The 22,534-nt window shown below is 33.2% G+C and overlaps 1 protein-coding gene across 6 annotated transcripts in view; it reads left to right on the forward strand.

Annotated features, from left to right (window-relative positions):
• The window catches only part of FCHO2 (FCH and mu domain containing endocytic adaptor 2), an 80,076-nt gene that overhangs the window by 31,004 nt on the left and 26,538 nt on the right, over positions 1 to 22,534 (forward strand). For all 6 annotated transcript variants that reach the window (XM_086869857.1, XM_086869853.1, XM_086869855.1 and 3 more), the window contains exons 9-12: positions 8,509 to 8,553; positions 10,310 to 10,382; positions 13,458 to 13,482; positions 20,863 to 20,917. In XM_086869857.1, the coding sequence (XP_086725983.1) occupies positions 8,509 to 8,553; positions 10,310 to 10,382; positions 13,458 to 13,482; positions 20,863 to 20,917 (198 nt within the window). The remainder of the gene's footprint in view (positions 1 to 8,508; positions 8,554 to 10,309; positions 10,383 to 13,457; positions 13,483 to 20,862; positions 20,918 to 22,534) is intronic.

The raw sequence follows: 22,534 nt of genomic DNA on the forward strand, positions 1-22,534 counted from the left end.
GTCTGATCTGCCAGCATAGATTTTTAATAATTACGTATATCTAAGTTGTAAACTTGTTTTAGAATGCAATTTACTGATTTTTAGTGTTCTGGAGAGTTATAAAGGAGCAAGTCTTATTGAAAAAATATTTTAAAGCAAGTGGAAGAATCATAGCATTGATAAAAATATCTTAGACAACATCAGTAGACATAACAGGGCAAATGCTAGATTGTGAATGATCTGAAAGAGTCAGCAAGGTAAAGTACTGTTACTAATAAAAAATATAGTAATTGCTAAATAATATAAAATTGTTAGATTTTCTTCCTACTGGCAAACAAATCAGTTGCAGCCTGACATTAAAAAGAGTTTTTTGGGACTGTGGGAGCAAAGCAGTGTTCATTTCAGTAACTTAAATAAATAAGAATAAAGTAAGTAGGTGATAGTCATCAGAAAATGCAGTAGGATGTATGGCAGATTCTACTATGACCAGAAAATTTGAATAAATTTAAAACACCTGAAAATAGAAAAAAAACATACTGAGATGCTTTGTATGCTGATAAAGTAAATAAGACCTGTACTATACTTATATAAAAATATAACCTTTTATGTTATTAATATTTAGCAAAGTTTCGATATTTTAAACTTATTTATTTGAGGTATTTTTTTTTTTTTAAGGTAGGAAATGTTCTTTGTTTTTTAATGGAAAAAAGATCTTTTTGTCTGAAAATTCTGGATACTATAAAATGTATTACCCTATTTTTGCTCCTTAGGGTCACACTAAACATCTTAACCTCTGATGATTTAATGGGCTTGGTTTCAGAACTTCAGTAAGATAACATGCCTCTCTTAGTTCACAGGGAGAATGTGTGACTGCTAAAAAAGATGTGATTCTTTGAAGCTGTTTTTGAATATGTGGGTACAACTTGACATATTTACAGTGCCTAGTGTTCCAGAATCTTAACTGAATCTTCTTAAAAGTGGATGTGTCTATGCATTTCTTTCATCACTGCATACTTGCATGGTCTGTCTTCAGCAGATGCATCATGCACCATGTAGACAGGCAGAGCTATTTGTTACAGATACTTACAGACAAGAATTATGCAGTTGCTTAGTACTTTTACCACATCTCTCCTACAATTTTCACAAGACTGCTACTTTCTACACAATTTGATGGAATAAGAGAGTGTAGAAATTAGGAGGTTGCTGGGAAAAGAAGAAGCATCCAAACTACTACTCATTTGGAGAATCAGCAGACAGCTGAGTATGTATTTGTATGTATTCTGTATGTTGGCCTGCCATTTAGCTTGTGAATATTTAAAACCAGCCATATCTCTCATCCTGTTTATGCAGTCAAAGAGAAAATATAAAGTGAAGCTGAAGCAAAAGCAGGAGTAGAAAAGGGGTCATAATGCTCTGCAGATTGGTATCTTAGCTGACATTTTTTTCTGCTCACAGACCTCACACTTTCATAGATCATAGCTGAAACTTGCAGTGTTTGTTGTCATACTCAGGTGTTGCTGCCTAAATGGATCTCTACCTTGAATCATTGCCCTTGGTACATGTTTCATGTCTCTTTTGAAAACTCTTACATAATCAGAGAATTGAAAAATACTTTGTATCTGATGTTATTTTAGAGGAAAAAAATCTGGTCTTTCCTTCTGATGATAAACATCTTAATTGACAATACTTATTTTAAGGCTACTCAGATTATGATCCATTTCTGCTTTGTTTTTGCTCTGTAAACCACATAGAAATAGTGTCCCCTGAGTATAATGTACTTGCTGTATTCACATGGTTTGTACCCAGAGTACCGGAAAAGCCTGAGATGGATAATGTTTCCTTTGATCTGGTGAACTGAGTGCAGGGCTGGAAGTCTAGTAACATAATCAGGGCTGAAACTGATTATTTGTTTAAATGCTCTCTTCATATGTTAATTTCTTCATCTGAAAAAATTCTTTCAAAGGAAGTGCTTACATATGTTGCTACTGATAATTGTCAGTATTTCTGATGCCACTATCACCTCCAACTTTTCTTTTTTTTCCTTGATTGAATACTATTACTGTGCTGTAGGGTTTTTTTTAACATGTTTTTTTTTATAAAGGAAAATTTGGTCAAGTATTCAACATCTCTAGAGGCTATGTAACAGCTAGGCTGATACATCACTCTAAGGATACAAAGGTAACAAAGAGTAGCCAGAAATTCAGTGATTGGTGTGGTGGAACTGTATTTATGAAGTTAGATTAAAGGATAAAGTTTTACCAGTATTATTTCAGTGTTTTCCGTCAGACCATACTGTTAGCAGGCCAGTTTTGTTTTTTGTCCCTTATCCTCTTTTTGACAAAGAAAAGCTGACCAAATCCATAAATCAAGATTTGCTTGTAGCAGTTTGGTACTAGCATGATAACTGTATCACATGTATGAAACTTACCTCAAAGAAAACAGTTGTTCATCTTTACTCTGCATTCCTCCAAATAAGATATGCTTTAATTTGCTTTTTCTTCTTTCTTAAAAATGTAGATTAAGAAGTCCTTTTCTAGGAAAAAAAAATTCTTACTGTTTTTTAAAATAATTTGTCATGTATGAATAAGTAGTAAAAATGGAAAGTTAGTATTAGAAGCACTAATGACAAAATATATTTGGGCTTCCTGGCTTCTGAATTTGAAAGCCTGAATTTTTTTGCTAAACATGTCACAGGATCAGATGATAGCAAGAAAAAGATTGCTTATATGTTTGTGTACATACAAAATTGACCTTTGTGATGCAGCTTGACATCTAAACACTAAAAGCAGTCATTTGTTTTGACAGCAGAATTAATTGAGGCTAAAACAGTCGAAATTCCACTTGTATCAAGCTGTTCATTAGGAACTGCTGTCTGGCTTTAGTGCTGTCAGAAAAATAACCTGTTCTGCTATGATTAAATAGCAGAATGATGGTCGGTCCACTGAATTTGAGAGAGAGGTTGAATAAACTTTCTACTGCGGAAACAATTCAGAAGTGACACGCTGCAAGGGGGGTCAGAATGTGCATTGATATCCAGCTGAGCTGTCAACTGGCACTGAGCCAGGCACGCAAAGCTTTGCCATTTGAGGCAGCATGTGAAGCATATGCAGTTTAAAAAAAATTGTCCTCCTTTCATGCATGATTTACACTCAGAGACAAACTTTTGTTTTTATTGAAAACAAGAATATGGTTTGTTATTGTATTTGTAACTACAGGTACAGATTTATGGAGTATTTAAAAGATTTTGCTTGAAACAGATATGTTAATGTTTATATATGTGCGTGCGTGTATGTAAACTGATTCCTCAGGTTGCAGGGAAAGGCTGTTTTGAGCAGTGTTCTTAGGGTCTGAGTGTTTCCAGTTACTGAGAATTACATGGAGTTAATACCAATATAATGTTTCTTTTTGTCATGCATGCCCCCTTTAAGCTAGCAAGCAGACAAAAGCAGATGTAAATGTAAAGCAGTTCTTACTTGATTTGTTGACTTCTTGATTTGTTTAACTTTTTAGCTCTGTTGGATTTTCCAGTTCATTGATATACTTACTGGGGGCACTTTTTCAGGGTATGACATAATATTATGCTTTCCTTACTAGTAATATTGGTTGACTTTTGCATTTGACTTGTTTATTTAAGAATCCAAACAGTAGAATATTTTTTTTTCCTCTCAATTGAGAAAAGTGGGAATTATTTTATTGTTTTGACATTAGCAAAACATTTGTCCAATGTCTCTCTCACACAGACACTTTTATATAAAAGTCATACAGACAGAAAACCTGTATCTAGGATTTTGTGGAGAGAGGTTTTGTCCTTTGGTTTTTTACAAGTAGCAGGTATAAGATAGTGGCTATAGTTTCTGTAGTTGCCTTGAATATACTCTGAAAGTACTGTTCCCATAGATATGAGCTAAATATGTAGGAGATTCTATAATATAATAGACATCTTTTTCATTTGTCTGTTAATAAGAACATTATCTCCTTATTTTTAGCTATATACTTTGTCTTTAGTGGCATGAAAGCTCATATACTCACATGCCACTTGTAACAAGAGAAATATTACATGTCTAGGAGATGCATCCTGAGATGCACACTCACTCACTGATGCTTAATTTATGCAAGTGTCACTTCTTGTAAAGGATGAGATTAACTAAAATAAAAAAAAATCCAGTTACACAAATTACTTTTTCTGTTCCAGCAAACCAAAGCTGCTTTATTTTCAAGAGCCTAAGAACTGACCCGATCCTGGTGTATTTGCTTTAGTCTTTTCTCAATGAGTAGCTGTCTGTCTCCATGTGTTTGTGAAGCTATACTCCATTTGCCTTCTCTTCTTGCCTTTATCTGTCCCAGCTGATAGAATACTGTGAGCATTTAAAAACTCAGGGCAGCTTGCAGTGATGCTTGCTGGGAATTTTTATGTACTATTAGAGGAGCTTACTGATTTTTGATGCCTGCTTTGCAGAATACTACATTTCTCATTAGCATCCAGATAGCTAGGTATATATTCTTAAGTGACTGAAATCCCACTAAATATCATATCTCTTTCTGTTACAAAGGCTAACTAACCTTCATTTATACACTGTATTTATTTTTTTTTCTATTTTGTGTGTCTACAGTAGAAAATATGTGCAAATTTATGTCGAGGTATTTGAGGTGTTAAAGCCACCATTACCAGTATAGGGATTAATTTAATAATACTTCTAAGCAGGCAGAGTAGACTTTTGAAAGTTGTGCACTCCTTGCAACAGAACACTAAATCAGAGACCTTTGCAAATATTGGACTAGATCTCAGTATAACTTCTTTCTGAAAAATGTCTTGAAATGTCTTTTTGATTTTTACAGTACTGCTGTAGTTTTAGAATTTGTTTTTGTGTTCATATGAATGCTTGAGAATAGGTTTCTGTCTCAATTTACATTATTGTCTTGTTAAGGGAAAAAGAGCAAAGGAAATTTCAATGTTTTTATAGCAGTACTGCCAAATAGCAGTGTTAACACCATTATCACCTGTACTGCAGTATGGCAACACTTAGAGTGTTCTTTCAGTGCCTTAGGCTGCCACATGGCATGGACTCTAGAGAATGCTTCAGGGAATTACTTCTATCCCAAACATCAGGACTACTTCTTCAATGTGAAGCAACTGTTTTTCTTTCTTTGAATGTTGCAATGGACAGTGAATCTGTTTACTTATGTCAAAAATTTTACCCATTGTAATCATCCAGATTTTGAGCTGAAGTCCTTTGTTGGTGTTGAGCCTTTGTCTACACTACAATCATTGGGCATGAGTCTGTTCAGGAAACTTTTTGCCTCATAGAGGAAATGCATCCACCTTTAGTTCAGTTGTTACAAAAGTTACTGAGATACTGGGACAGGGACATAGGTTTGCATGCTTTGACTTCCATTTGTGTATTACATCTGTCTGGCATCTCCATTAATGCCAATCCACTGGTAGTTCTTGATAATAGCAACTTCTGGCTTCTTCTTGACTTCTGATTAAGGAATCAGAAAGACAGACATTATGGTGTTGCAGAGGAGAAAGCTTTCTGAGTTGGGATTTTTTTAGAGATTTGGGGAATTTTTTGCAGTGCTAGTGCAGCTGCTTTTGTTTCTGTGGAACAAATGGAACAGGACACTGGGCAATGCTGGAAATCTTCTTAAGAAACTATGAATTCCTTAATGATGCTATGATCCCATAACAGTACATGTGCCTAAGGTCTTCTAGCTGACTAGGAGACTGCAGCTGGTTCTAGCAGTGTGGTGAAAACACACAGTTCTGGCTGGACAACAGTATTATCACCTCCTTGGACTCAAAGACATCTGTCCAGAGGAGACTCCAGCTGTTATGCAGGCTATTGAAAGCTTCTCACAGCTATCCTGTTTTCTAAATTAGAGTGCCACAGGAAATGTCTATTTCTGAAATGTTACTTTGATTTAAAAGTACTTTCCCCAAGGCAAAATATGGTACTCTTTATGGCAGACATACAGGAAGCAGAACTCTTGGGAGGTCTGAAGTAACAGGACAAAACTTTTCAGAAAATTTAAAACTGCTACAAATTTCACTCTGCTCCATTCAAAAGGGCAAACTTATGCACAAAATATTCTTAGTTGGATGGCACCCACAAGGATCATCAAGTCCAACTCCTAAGTGAATAGCCTGTATAAGGATTGAACCTACAACCTCGGTGTTACTAGCACCATGCCCTAACCAGCTGAGCTAATTAGAGACAACCACAGACATGGATTTCTGAAATTGCAACGGAAGATGGACCCTATACAAATTTAAGTAGGAAAGGTAAGCTTTCACCAAAATAGGTTTGTGAATTGTAACTGGTTCACACAATATCTGTGTGTTTCTGTAGTTAAGGAAGAATGTATTTTTAAATAAGAATTTTTACAAGGTGTAAAAAATTCACCTTTAAAGGCAAGTGTTTTAGGCAAGCATAATGCAAAAAAATAGAGGTACTTGGATGTCTTGTTAAAAAAAATCTTTCCTTTCTGCGTATTTTAGAAGTGGAAGTTAAGATACTGATCTGAAATATGGATGAACTATACTTGAGCCTTCTTTATTTCTTTTAATTATTAGTGTAAAAGTCTCAAAATTTAGGGATCACTCTTAGTAGCTGGAAAGGGGTGGAATTCTGACAAAGCCTATTTTATTCCTCTGAAAATATATTTAAGTCTTAGTGTTTATAGTTTTCTTTTGTTTTGCAGATGAGTGTTTCTCATTGTTTTGTCTTTTTAAAAGTTTTTCCTAGGAAAATGAGAATATGTATAGAAGCAAGAAATAGAATTAGTTGAATCATTAGCAAGTGATGCAAAATGTATGGTCTGAAGTGTAGTTCTGAAAAAGTAACTGTTGTGTTTTTCAGCTTCTACATTTTGTGGTATTTTTATGAATGTCTTCCTTAATATCCTTTGAATAATAGAGTTTAATTTTGTAAAATAAAATGTTGATTAATCAGCATAGAGATGTAGACATGTACGGTTCTAAAAATCAGTTTCCTGGATTTTTGTTTTCCTGTCCTTTTGTTTTGCAAGATGTCCAGGTTTGCTTCTTTTTGGAACATGCTGACTTTGTTTTACTGTTGATTTAGTGAAGAGCAAAAGAGAAAGGATTGGAAGACCATCTTAAAATGCACATGTATTTATGTAACAGATTAAGATAACAATTAGGAATTTGCATCTTGTCTTGCTATATTGAATAATTGGACTTGCATTTGAAGTCATTTCCTAATTGAAATTTAAACAGCTGTTAAGACTGCCACTAGAGATTTGTCTTTTAATATTCTGCTTTCAAGAGCATCATTTGGAGGCTAAATAATTATGTTATGATAAGTGAAATATTGATGGATTTTAGTCCAAAATTTGGATCCTGCTGTTTTACAAACCCTTTGATTTATTTTTACTGATGGGGAAAAATTTGCAAACTCAGCCTTAATTACAGTAAATATAAATCAGTACATTGAGCATATTATAATTCAAAAAAGAGAAGTCATTAGAAGTATTTTTTCCCCTCTGTCTTAACTGTAATATATCTGTATATTAAATTGTGTGCATGCTATCAAAATGTTTGCAGAAAGGTAAGTAATAACCCCTATGGCCCAGTGATAGCATGCTAAACTTTTTCTTCTGTAGATATAGCTACAAGATAATCCAACATGGGCTGGAAAAAAGAGTGCTTGCCTGTATGTGCTCTCAGTTTTCATTGCACTTTCCCAAGTGCTGGTATGATTGTGATTTCCTGAACAAGATCTTACAGAAACTCACCCTTTTTTCTGTATGCTTGTTCCTTAAAATGTCTCATAGTGGGATTAAATTCTAGACCTGACCAAACTGAATAAATGAAGCTTAGGACATAAATTTGCAGTGGCAACTGACTGTTAATTTGTGGCAAATGTAATAACAGAATATGAGGAATTTCTTAAGTTCCAGAACCTAACTAGTATTCTCTGCTTCTTGTTGGTTTTGTTTTGTTTTGTTTTTTGTCGTTGCTTTTTTTGTTGTTTTGTTTTTTGTCCTGCTGGTCCTAATGACTTCTTAGAAAAAATTATCTTCTTTATTGCTGTGTTTAAGGTTTTACATGCCACTTCTAACTGTGTAAGCAATTGGCTGTGGAGAGGAAACACTAGAACTAGTAATGCAGAATTAGCAAAAGTGTGACTTTCAAAATTAGGGCTATAGCTTCTCCTTTTAAATTTTTACTTATACAACTCCTGTTCATTAAAAGAAGATAAACTGGAAACCTTACACTGATGCTATAATATGGATCCAATTTTGAATGAGGACACAAAATAGATATAGACAAATGTAGTTAGATGATGTCTAGTATTTTAATTTTTCACTGTGAAATAGAAAAAAACTTTTATATATGATTTTGCAGTATCTGTGGCCATTCGCAGAGTAATGATGCCTTTCAGTTGCTACCAACATTTGTAATTAAAAATTAAATTATGTCTTATTTTTAGTAATTAAATAATGTCTCATATTAAAATAGATTAAATTTGACCTAATGTTTATCTTCATTGTCATTTCTTTAAGGCCCTATTGAGTTTGAAGAATGTAACACATCCAGTGTAGCTGAAGGTAAGTTGCCATAGCATAGTTATTTACACGGGAATGCTGTGAATAAGGACCTGAACTGTGAAGCAAAGGGTACTCAGTCTATGAATCTATACAACTTTAAAGTGCTCCAGTAGACTAAAAAGCAGTTTTCCTTTTGAGAAACAAACCAGTGACAGTAAGACCTATAAATCTTTTATAAGACTAATGCATAAAGGTCAGATAATTTGCATGTTTCTTGTAAGTATACTTTGGCTAAGGCTTTGTCTTTGCAAAAGTTTGGATTTGATTCATTTATGAATGTGTTGTAGCTTAATTTACAAGTGTCAAAACATGGCCTGGGCTCTTCCCATTGTTATTGTGTCAGTTAAACTAAGCCTAATATTGTGTTATGTTTGCAAAGTGTGTCTTTGTTGGTGCAGCTTATTTTGCTTAGGGCATTGTTTTAAGTGGTTAAGAACTGTTTTCTCTCCATAAGATATATCTTTACTTGTGGGACAGAGGAGTCAACAGTATATCACCCAAAAACTTGCCAAGTCAACAGTATATCACCCAAAAACCCAAAAAAGTTGCCAAGACTTCAGCTGAGACTTAAAACCTCTTCTAACTGAAGCAGATAAGATCCATGTTCAGAAATTATTTTCATACTCCATTTGCCATTGTTTTGGTGCAAAAAGAGAAAAAATATACACAGAAAAAAAAAAGGCCATTTAGGGAAAAAAAAAAGACATTTAAAAATAATCTTGGAGCAATTTACGTGCCTCAGTATATATTACTGACTCTACAGCTACCTGATTGGAGAAGTTTGGAGTTACTGAAAATATCTAGGAGTGGAGAGTTTTCTTATGCACTGTGTAATGTATTTTTGTAAAGGTAAATGTAATAAAGTGCTTGAACTGACAGAGGTTTAATTTTGGAAACCAAATTATTTCTACTGCTCTGCTCAAAAGCATGCTGTCAGTACTATCATGCATTAAAACCAAATTGTAGACTAGTTGAATCAGATGCTTGCACTTAGATTGGCAGCCTGCTTTGCCTCAGAAAACATCGTGAAGAAGCAGATGTGGCAGTAAGTCTGAGGGAATATATAAGTGTATTTTAGTTTTAGTACATTAAATGGGAATGAAAGCAAACTTTTTTTCAGTACTGTAGCTATACGTATCCAGTGCTAAAAGCAGGGAAGAAACAAAAGGGGAGAAATGTAATTCCAAACTCAGTGAGAACCACTCTTGGAGGTGGATACAGCACTGGGAAATCATGAACTCACCTCAGCTGGAAAGCCAAGAAGCAATCTTGTTTTTCACAGAACCAAGGTCCTACTTTTGACGAAAGAGGAGCTTGCAGCTCCTGGGAGCACACAGGGAAATAACGACAGGGTATTGAAGTGCAGTAGCTGGGGAAGACAATGTTCAGATTCTCATTCATGGCTATTCAGGATGACCTGGAGCAACAGCTTCTGTTAAACTTTTGTGAGCAGAGTCCTCTTCCTCAAAACTGTCTATTAAACAAACACAGTCTGTATACCCAACTTGGAGATCCAAATAAGGTTTTTAAGGATTTTATTACTAATGAGTTGAACCCTATTTTGATTTCTTTTTTTTAATTGGTATTTTACTTAAAGCAAATTGGAATAATGTTCCCTTAGTTTGGCTCCATACCCATCTCCACTGCATACCTGTGGCAGCATTTAAAACATTGTCATTCATATGCATCTGTATTTGACACTGCTAAATATTCATTTATCTCTTTGAGCTATAAATGAAAAGTGTTTGTTCTATAGGAATAAAACCACGGAAAAGGAAGCCTTTTGGTTTATCAGGAATAATGAAAAAAGAAAAAGATACTGAATCTGTGTAAGTATATTTCGACCCTGAAGCCTTGTCTTTAATGAAAACTAGTAATGGGGATAAAAATTAGCCAATATTTAAACAAAAAAAAAAAAAGGGTTTATAGCAGCTGTTTAAAGGAACACAATGAATAAAAAACATCACATTTATTTACAATTTTTGTGGCCAAGGATTTTAAGATAAATAACAAAAAATAATGTAAATGTATTCATAGTAGTCAATAATGTTTCCTTCTTTCCTGTGAATAGATGTTTTCCATTCTTCTACATTTTAACATTGTAGATAATGTAACTCACATTAATCCTAAAAAATATGTCTGTATGTGGTAAAAATACCAGACGGCTGTATTTGAAGAATTGACGCTTCTGTTATTCTTCTGTTAAAAGAACTTCTGCATATACTGTCGAAGGACAGAAAAGTGCAGTATATCATGAGCACACTCCCTTCTCAAACAAGGTCATTCTAGCTCAGGGCTGTTGTCTCAAATATACCCTTTGCTCTAATCTTTGCATGTGCTCAGTCTCCCAGGAGTTAAATCTCTGCAAAAAGTGATTTTGAATAACAGTTCTAAGGTGAATTGGTCACAGTGTCTATATTAGTCTTTATGGTCACTGTATTTTTTTCATAATCTCCACATGTATTTTCTCAAGAAGATAGCTTGCAATTTTACAAACTTGACAATACAGAAATATTCCCAGAGGCAACATCTGCATAAATACTTTTAAAAATTACTTTTAAAAGTATTTTACCGGTATCTTTTTTAAAAAGTATTGATGAAAAATTCATGACTTAAGAACAGCAGGTACTAATAGTATTTTGTTTCTACATTAACACACTCTACAAGAGACTAGATTCTGAGGTCAGAAAGAAACATGTATAATGGTATGATATCAATCTCCTATGTAATATGTGCCATAGGCTTTTATAGAAATACTTCCATTAAACTGTAACTACTAAATGAACTAGAACATCACAAATAAATAACAGGATTCATTATGTGTTACATAATATATTTTAATACTTCTTTTATGATCTCTAGACATAAAGATTGCTAGTCTGTATTTTGTCTGATCTAATCTTCATCTGATGACTCTGTTATGGACTTGGAAATGATAAAACTGTCTTAAAATAATAAAACTGAAACTTCTATGCACAAAGAAGTCAAGTCCTCCCTTGGTCTTGTGTTTTATTAATCTGTAAGCTTGTTTAGCTTATGTAGGGCAGGCTTTCCACATCTAGAAAAACTCTTATAGAGAGTAGGCTTTTCAGTTTGTCAAGACAGTTTTAAAACTGTTGATGCCTGAACCCATGGTGTGTCTGTGAATTGTTTTAATTCAGGGAAATACCATACAGGGTGCATTCTGTTATGTATTGCTATAGTTTACCCAAGGATTTAACTTCTAATCATTTCTTTGCATGATTTGGTCTAGTTTATATCTACAATCCTTAAAATCTCTTATAAAATCTCAATTTTCTGAAATATTCCCTTACGGAATATAGTGGAAGCATGAGCCAGTTCTTTAATTTTAAAAGAGTGATCATAAATCTAGTGATTTGAAAGTACTTTTGTCTATAGCCTGATGTCCTCATTTTCCACCTCACCAACATTTGTAAACTGCTGTGTTTTCATTGCATTTGTAGAACAGATCCTGAGAGATGCCTTTAGTATTCCTCTGAATGATACTAGATCTGCCATTTCTGTTTGAGATCTTCTAGCTCATTAATATTGGAAACCTTCATTGTGGGCTGAATTTTATTCTTTTAGTTGCCTCATATTTCACATTTCTCAACTTTTATGTACCTCAGGCTGTCTTGTGTGCCTACGGACACTTTTTGAAACCACATCTCTCAAGGGAAGAATATACTTTGTCTTTTCAAGCAGTAAAATATCTTTCAAAACAGCTCTGTTGCTATGAAAGATGTAAAACAAGTATAAATTTGGTCATATATATCCTCTTTTGTGTGAGACTTTTCAGAGAAGATGGAATCCTTCATCTCAGTGCCATTTCCTTAACATACTGTACTGAATTTTGTATTAATGCTTCCATGTTAGCAAGTTTTTTGCAACTGTTTTTAATGCACTGTAGTAAAAAACTAAGTTTTTTGCCTTTTACCCATTTGTTTTTTCAGAGAAGATGTTTCAGATTGCAATTTTTCTTTATAATCTTTCTTTTTAATCTTTTCATATTTTATTTTTCTTTATCCATGTTCTTTTTTTAATACATGCATTTTAGGATGTTCAGGTTACTGATATAAAAACACTCTTGTTCAGTTACAGCTTCACTATTTGTCAAGGTATGAATTAGAAAGGACTTGTATGCTACTCAAATATTCCCACATTCTGTAAATGTAATTGCTTCTGCTTTTTGAAGACATCAGAGAGAATCAGTGTCATTCCTAATTTTAAGTGTTACTGCTCAAATTGAAGTTGCAGTGGAGAATTTTAACACTTGTGAATAATGTGCTTGCAACCACTGCCTTTCTATAGATAGCTTTTTTTATTTTAAGTATTTTTTAGGAGGGTATTTTGTTCACCATTTTCTAGTACTTGACTGCAACTGCACATGACAAACATGAACTCAGAATGAAACTCTAAAAGAGGAAGCTCTGAATTCCTCTGAAGAAAATCTTAATTTCTTTGTGAACTGGTTTTTGTCCAAAACATTTTTCACTTGCACGTAGACTATTTCATTAGGATTGATGACTTCTACTTACTGCAAACCAACCATGAAGACCTGAAACTTAAAGTATATTCACCCAGGACACAGTGTGGTAGTCCTCACTTTCCTTGGGTTTTTTTGTTATTATTTTTAATTCTTTTCACTAACATGTGAGTTTGATTTTTCATGATTTCTTTTAAGATTTTCTTCTGCAGTGTTTTGAGCATAAACTGTCAGCTGTTATTTAAATCTCATTCAGTTGAATGTGGATTATTTAAAGTAAAAATTTCAAGAATCTGAGAGGCAAAAGGGTCAAATGCACTGTTTTAAATTTATAGAAAATATTGAAGGAAAAATTTTGTGAATAAAATAAGTTGTGCATTTTATAATCGTAAATTTTCTTTACTTTTTTTTTTAATAGGGAGTGTCCAGATGCAGACTCAGTTGTAAGTAGACATTTCCAAAATAAATCCATATGCTAATACTATAAAGCCCTACAATATGATGGAACTTAAGTTTCATACAGTCTCTTCAATACGTAATTTATCTGATAGACAATTTATTATTTTCATAGCATACTTGAAGTATTAATTTTGTGCAATATATGGTCTTCAGCAGTATGTACAAAAAAGTGTCAATAATACATTTTTGTTTCTTAACAATTTTAGATTTTAAGCAAGGTGTTTTCACCGCAAATATATGTTACTTTATTTTTCAGCTAACAGTTTGAATTTCTTGGCTAATAGGTTTTAAGAAAGAAAAATATTTCGTGTATTGTGGACTCAACTTTGTATCACCATATTTTTCTGCTTATTACTGTTTCTTTCGAGAAATCCTTCTATATCTATCCTTCAATATTGATTGGGTTCTGCTTTAGAGCTGGCAGTAGACTGTAGGAATATACTGTTTAAAATATGTCTTTAACTGCAGCATTTCTAGACTCACTTTGCTAATGGTTTAATTTTCATTACTGTTAGTTAGATCTGTGAAATGTCTTATAATTTTTTTTTAGTCAATTCAATGGTAAATGACCATTTCAAATTAAATTGAATATGTTAATGATTTTTATTGCCTTAATTTAGTCTTTTCTTCTTATGCAAACATGTATGCTCTCTTGAATTAATATATAACAAAGATTTAACTCCCTATAGCTCTATTTGGGAAAAAATTACAGAGTAATCGAAGTGATTTGTTTTTAGTTCATTCATTTAGGTGCCAATTACATTACACAATTTAAGTTTTCAAGTTCATTTATTTTGTGGATTTTCTTATTTTTATTTGGTATCTAGGAGGTTTTAGCATCTAATATTAAAACTTGTTTTGAGAAATTTAATTGAAACATCTAATAGAACTATCCTTCTAAATGTGGAAAAGTAAGTTTTGCCAAATAACAGAACTATATGTGTAAGAACAGATGTGTAATTCTTGCCAAGTCATTTCTTTTATATTGTGTAGTCATCATGACTTACAGCTAATTTCTTTCTTTTGGTACTTTTTAAAGGAAGTAACTATAGAAGTATCCTTATAATTATCAGTCTTCTCATGGAAGTAAAATCATTTGACAGTTCAGGTTGAGTCGTTGGAGTGAACCACAACTGGATTTGACTTTCAATGTTTATTTTCTTTGCTTATTTTGGTCTCCATGTTTTTTGAAAACAATTAGTTAAAAAATGCTACTATAAATTGGTTTGGAATTCCTTCTGGCTACATGAGGCACACCATGTGATCATCTAGGTTAATTGTTAATACTGTTGTATTTTTTTTTTTTTTTTGCCTGCTCAGCATTTTATGACTTCATTTAGAATTTAAAATTTGGTCTGTGATTTCCACTTGCTTGTTTCAAGCAACAGTAGTATTCTATCTAGTGATAGAATGCTGTAATAGTAGAGGCTATAACTCTAATTCCAGTGAAAAAATTATATGAGATTCATTTCACCCCTTACAAACAAGCAATCCAAAGTGCTTTTATGTTGTAAGGTTGGAGTCCTCTTCTGAAAGGTCTCATTTCAAATGTTTTTAATTTTTCTTGGCTTTTACTTCTGTATTTCCTGTCTGTTTAACTTATCAAACCTGATCTAAATACTTTAAACAGTCTCTATTAACTCTAGGAGGATTTATTTTGTATGGATATTTGCAATAAATTATGCATTTCAAGAAATTGAATGTGGAAAACTATTATTAAATAAAATAAATTAAGGCAATTATAATTAGTTTTTTATTTGCTAGGAAATACTGAGGAACTGACCTCAGAAAATTCAACTTAACATGTCCCAGTCATTGTTTTGTCAGTTTTGGTCACTCACAGAAAACCTGTGTGGCATATATATGATTATGTGATCATTTTTTGAAAATTGGCTTATGTTTATTTTTCAAGAATTTTAATTTTGTGAAAGGAAGGTAAAAGATAAGCACTCTTCAATTGTATATAAATATAGGCACCAAGGTAAAAAAACCTGCAAATTTTCAAGTTAAGGATGTAGGAAGAACTGATTTGTATACATATCTACCAATTCTGTATGCTGCTGTAGATCTTTGAACATACTATGTAGTCAATACTATGAGTGCCTTCTCACTAGTGCAAAATGTATGATGCAGTCTATCAAATTTGTATTCTCTGTTTCCAAAAACAAATGGTGAGATGGGTCAAAAATGTATTTTGTCCCAAAACAGATCCTCTCCTTTATCCATGGTAAGACAGATTTGCTTATGCTCATCCTTTTTGTAGCTGCCAGATTATATATACTGGAAAATAAATTAATAGAATGTTAATTCCTGTAAGTATTTTTTGTAACTGCTGTAAAAGGTTTTCATGTGCTCATTAGTAGACAGCTGTGGACTGAGATATGGTATTTGTTGATAAGGTTGACCACTTCAATAACCAGTCTCAGTTTAAATATAGGTGCCAGTATCTAATGAATTTAAAATTCCTGAGTTTTCTTATATGTCCATCTATGGTGTAGCTTCCATTAAGGTAAAGCTTGATAATTAAAAAAAGTGGAAAGTTTGTAGTTAAAAGTGCATGCACTGGAAAGAGATAGCAACTGAAGACTGACTCTATATGGGGGTTTTGCCTTAGAATGTTTTTCTAAAGGCTGAAATGTCTTGTTTCCCATGAGTTTGCAGCTCAAGAGATGCTCTCTAGGAAGATATGAGATCTAAAAGAAACTTTTATTCCTGGGAAACATTTACAAAGTTCCACTTGTGTCCAGGAAGGTCTGAATTGGGATTGCAACCCTTCCCTTGGATGGGATGCTTCTTCTACTTCACTGCCTGTTTTCATGAAGACTGTAGTAATGTAATTATCTTTGAGTTCTCTATTCTCTCTGTCAAACCCATTTGAAATTCTCCAGTAAGTTCAAAAGTAATTAAGAAGGGAGTCACAGATGTACAGAACATAACGGTGAAAGGTTTTTTTTTTTCATGGGAAACTGAAATGCAAACACATATCAAGGCATCCAAAACTTTTCATTAACCTCTTCACATGTGATTGTAGCATAATTACAGTTATATAGAATTATAGACTACTTTTATTGTTGGGGACTGGTTGAACTTGAAACCATCAAATTCTGAGAAGTGGAGCACAAGTGTAACCTAGTATTTAGTGAAATTCAAGTATTTTTCCATATTTGCATTTTACAGCATTTTATTCTGGGATATTTCAAATAGCTGATGTCGAGGACAAGGCTTTCTATCAGCACAACACAGGGGCACTTTGAATACCCATTTTTTTTTCTTTCTGCATTTCTAACAATAGGAAAAGCCGACTGTCTGCTCTCTTCTTCTGTGTCTCTTGGGTTAATAGGCACCCTAAGGAGAGGAGGCCAATATTATGCCTCAGTCTTAACCTAAGGATATGTCAGAGTCAAATTTACATCTCAGATATCTCAAAAGTGGAGAGGCTTTTTGTTCTCTTGTTCCAGCCTATGAGCTTCAGCTGCTTACTTAGAGTCCTCATCCGGATTGTGGGATGAGAGTTGAGTTCCAGCAGAAGAAAATAGTGAACTGTTCAGCTGCACTATGTCTTGAAGCGTACCCTCAGGAAAACTTGATAAAGAGCTTTCATAACCACTGTAGTTATCTCAGAAGAAGAGAAAATATAAAGAAACCAAACTGGAGCATAGTGAAGGTTCTTTGCTTCTTGACTGATGACCAGCCTGTCAGTAGCATTAATGTTGTAGAGGAAGGGCCAAATGAAGTAGTTAGGCTGCAGTGTTCCATGCATTCCTCACTTGTCCTTTGTAAGTAGCCCAGAGACACTAATGAAATGGTAATGGTGTGACTTCTTCAATCACCTTTGGATGTCAGATGGGACAGAGCAAGGAAACTAAAATAAGTTATTCACCAAAACTAAAAAAATGTGTTTTGTCAATAGAATGCTTGGTCCTCAAGCTTCATACATAGGAAATATTGTTTTATTTATCAAGGCTTTATGTTTAATTCTTCGAAAAATTATTAACCCCAGAAAGCTTGTAGAATATGCCAAGACAAAGACAAAAGTATACGGCAAGTTTCTGGCGTATGTTTAAAGCTATGTAAGATATCAATTAATGCATTACATCAGAAAACACAGTGAAAACTGTGGCTTTTATAGCTACATGTTTACTTGCTTAACAGAACCTCAGAAGGGCTTCCTGGAAGTCCACCTTTCAAGTTGCTTCTGCAGAGTTCAATTCACATGCATAATGATGCTGTTGGGAGTTTTTTGACTGCAAAGACCACATGTTTGTGTAGGGGACTAAAGCAGACCTCTGTCCCCATCATATTTATAATAACTTTTCCCAAAGGCCAAAGTTTGCAAAGATCATCATCTTATGTGTTGAAGTTCGAAAATTATACATGTATACATGTAGGTAATGAACTTAACCTCTGATCAGCACGGTAGACAAATCAGGTCTTATCTGTGTTATGTGCCTGATGCTCAAGAGACGCAGTTATCCATGACATAATATATCATTCTGTAACTGTATGAGTGTGGAAAAGGGAGTAAAATTTAATCAAATAGATGTAAATGCCTTCATTAAACATCAGATTCATGAGTATGTGTCTCTCAGGTTGCTGTGTTACCTACCACTGTTATTACATGTAGATTTGCAAATGAAATGTTGATATTTCAGAAAGCAGAACAGTGACCAGTTCAACCATTCAGAATATTGAGAACAGTGTTTTGAAATTACTACTTAACTTGTAAGATTGTGAGGTGCCATTTTGCTTCTGTGACACCATTTGCCTTTGTCTATGCAAAGGTATATCAGGTATCTCTTCCACCCATTTTTTATGTTGGTTTACACAAAAATATAAATTCAGTATCTAGTTAATTAAAGCAGGTGTTAACAATGATCATAAATTGGCTGGAAATACAAAGCAAATTATTTATGTGTATATATAGTATTTAGAGTCAGAATGTTTGAAATTACATCTGTTTAAATTTTACATATAGGAAAAAATATAAACAAGGTTTTCTATACAGGGTTTGAAAAGAAGTGGTAACATAGACTAGCTGAAAGAGAAGGAAGAAATTTTCTTCTCCTGGGCTCAAAACTTAAGTGTAAAATATCCATCTCTGTTACGTACATGAAGCTGTGAAAACAGACTGCATGCTAAAGGGCTGTTTCAGAGGGAAAGGTGATTCAAGTGTATTATCAGTATCAGAAATAAGTATAATGAAAGTATTAAGAAAGAACATTAAATACTTTACAATTTTGGTGCTTTCTTAATCCTAGAGTTTACTCTTCAGTAAACTAAAAATAATACAATGAAAAAAACTTCTACAAACTAAGTTCTCTTACAATTTTTATATCAAAATAATCAGTTTTGCTAGCTATGTTGTGCATGCTGTGTCAACCCAGTAATAGTAATAGTATCCCTTACATATATGGCCCAGTTGTAAGAAAAAGTAAATGTTGTATATTTAAAGATTTTTTTATTGATTTTCAATTCATATTAACTATGAATAATCCTGATCTATGGAAAATTACCTGGTGTGAAAACTAAATTAATTTCAGAATTCAGAATTTGTAGTATTACAGAAAAGTATACTTACCCTGTTGCTATATATTTTTGTTGTGTTTACTTTGATGTCAAGTTTCATTAGTGGTTTTTGGTATGAAAACAAGGCCATCTTAAGGTCAAGCATAGCTAAGAATCCTGATTTGAGTGAGTAGAGCTAAAATATTGGAGTGTGTGATTGTACTCATTACTTTTTTGTTGTTGTGATTATTTATTTATTAATCAAATAGCAGCGAAGTCTAGATCTCGCAAGTGTTTCAAGAAATTGCATTTATATGTCTATATTTTAAAGTTTGAGAGTTTAAATATTGTTTTTTGCCCTTAGTTTGATGTGGTATTTAATTTGGTATAGTCTTACATCTGTACAGGACTGTATTTCTTACACTTTTCTTAGCAGAAAGTTTGAGCTATGTGTAAATTCCACTTATTTCAAAAGTGTTAAATTTAGGGAGCTGTACAGACAAGACTCTTTCTTAGTGAATTATCAGACATCCCATTTGTAAAAGATACAGAAGGATAAGTACATTTTAATAATTTCAATGTTTGTATTCTGTATTTCAAAAGCTATTCAGAGATATGAACTTTAAACTTGGCTTCAAATTTTATCTGAAGTCATGAGGTTCCTTTCTTATCCACTTGAAATCATCAGCATAAGTAATTTTGTTCTAACTCTTGACTTCTAGCAAATTTTGGCCATACTGTGTATACATATCTGTTGGTCAAATTGGTTCCTAGTACCTACTTTCTGATAGAATAAACTGTTGCTACACTAGAAAAAAAAATTTTTATATATATACATGTTATAATTTTTATTATATATTGTTGAAATCACTGCATTTTGAAGATGTCTTTGTGGGTTTTTGTGATAAACTTACTGTGACATTAAGCAGTTCACATACACTGCCTATGCATACGAAGTTCTGAGTGAATTTTTTTGGTTCTGATTGAGGAAAGTATCTATGAGTCCGTGTTTATCCTGTATATGTAACATGTGTGATGTGGGGGTTTTGTGCATTTTTAAAATTTAGATTATCTTGGAGACTTGTTTCTCTCTGCCCCGCAGGTTTTTTTAATATTAGCTGAGTCGTCTAAGTTATTTTAACATAATTCTTTTCTATTTCTGTTAAATTGCCTGCAAGGACAGAAAAACAAAACTTGTCTTAAGTTCTCAGATGCCTATTAGCTTTGAAATTCAGGATAGCGTATAATGGAGATGTGTGAAGGAAAACTTGGGAGTAAAACTTTGAGCACCTGTGATGTGGATATTCTTTTCTGAAGAAGCAGTACAAGCATGCTGCCTGTTCTAGGGGGAGTGGAATTTGCAAGCTGTGCTTTGGCTTACATACTTGAATATTGACCAGTGTTTAGGAAAGTTTTGTCTCTGCACCGTCAGAAGATCTTGTGACTTAGTTGAGAGTAGTAAAAATTAGAAATTTTTTCTGGGGCCAAGAGAATTGTAGCCTAATTTAACTTAGTACTGAAGTTACAATAATGTTGATTTCTGTCAATATTTTTTGATAGAGTAATTGACTAGTAATTAATCAATTAGTAGTTATTTAGTGATTGATTAGAAAAAGAAGGTGCATTTCAAACTTGTCAGTTTCCACAGGAAATTTAGAGCTTCTTTTTCACATTTTGTGCTGAGGTATCTTGCCACACAACTTCTGAATGACAGATTATATCTTCTGACAACTGTAATAATGTTGAATAAAAATAACTTTCATGAGTTGTTGTAATTTTAATTTGTCAATGATCTGATGTAAGAATGACATAATTTTTTAGTTATTTAATAATAGCATGATTTTTGTTGTTGTTTTTAGAACTTTCCTGATGTAGATGATGAAGGATACAGCATTAAACCAGAAGCAACACAGGATATCCTTTTTACTATTGTTGTGCCATGTTATTTGATGTTACTACAATTCATTGGAGAGAAGTACTGACTAAAGAGTTAAAGCCTATGTTGCAGTCTTGTATTCTTGCATTAATAACTTTTGTAAAATGAACCAAACTTTTTCTTGGATGTGTGTGTGTAAATGTTAAAGATTAGATTAGATCAGATCTCTTGGGAACTTTAAAAGGACAGTAAAAATAAAAAGCAAAAAAATAGCCAGATCCAATGCAGATCCAAAATTCCATGCAGATCTCTGTTCTTGAAAAGCTCTCAGAATGTTTCTAAAATAAAGTTTGCAAACTTTTTAAAGCATTTTGAATGGTTATCTGTTCTATACTTGCACCGTCCCATTTTTCGGTAGCATTAGAGCAGTGTAGAAATAGAATTTCTGTTACTTAATGAAGTCATTATATCACATGCTGTTTCCAATTGATGCTTTTAGCTTTTATTGTCTTTTTAATAATAGCTTTCATATACAGAATAGATTTTGTTCTGAGTCATTTTTATGGAGACTCAAGATTTTTCTCTGCCATTCCCCTGTTGCTTTGGAGGAAAATTTTTGTCCACTTTTTTCCCATCCACCACAGAGGAAAATTCTACTTAAGAGCTGGGAATAGTCACCATAGATCTAACTAAGCCTAGTATGCTAGCAAGGTAGGTAATTTTTGGAAATGTATTCACTAAATTTTCTGGGTACTGCAGATAAAACGTGAATTTAGGCTATACCATTACCTTAAATTGCAAAAACCTTAATGCAGTTAGTTAATGAGTTAACAGCTCATTACAGTGGCCAGTTCATCATCATAACTTCTTTGTAATCATCAGCTTTGCAGAATATGCCTCTAATGCCCACACGGAAGAGTTCTGTAACAATAAAAGCGGTTGGTGTTATCTCCTGTTTACAAAATTTATATAAAAGTGACAGACTTTTATCCAGTTCTAAGAGTAGTATTATTTCATGCTTTGCATGTATTTCTGAGAGAGAACTGAACAACATTTGTGCTTATGATGAATGATTCATCTGGACATCCTTTTTTTAAATTATCTTTTTTTTGTTGTGAAGCAAGAGAAGAGGCACACATTCAATGAAAAATATCCATGATTTGCCATCTGTCATTATATAGTACTTCAGCTTCTGAAAATCTTGACCGCCTTCAGGAACTTACCAGCTCCCTTTCTCTTTTGCTCCCTTAGCCTTTAGAAATTTATTGTTGATGGGAAGTCATGAGATAATTTGTTGGAGGATGTTTTATTATAATTAAATAACCTTATATACAACTATTTTATATTATATATATATAAAACAATTATATCATTGTTTTATTATAATGACAGTCAATCTTAATAAGTCTGACTTAAATCTGTATTGGCAAAACACAATAACTGTCTCGTTTGTAGGAAATGAATCTTGAAGGTCAGTGATAACTTTCAAGACAAGAAATCTCTTGATGAAATTAGAATTACTTGTCTTTGAAACCTTTTTTATAAGTGCTTTATTTTGAAAGAAGAGATAAGCATAAGATTAAGATATTTGGCTTTTTCCTCACCATAACTTTCATATCCTTTCAGCTGAAAGGGAATTGGAATGTCTTTAGGGT

Source organism: Cyanistes caeruleus, chromosome Z (genome assembly GCF_971803275.1).
Source record: "Cyanistes caeruleus chromosome Z, bCyaCae1.hap1.1, whole genome shotgun sequence".
Taxonomy (NCBI): domain Eukaryota; kingdom Metazoa; phylum Chordata; class Aves; order Passeriformes; family Paridae; genus Cyanistes; species Cyanistes caeruleus.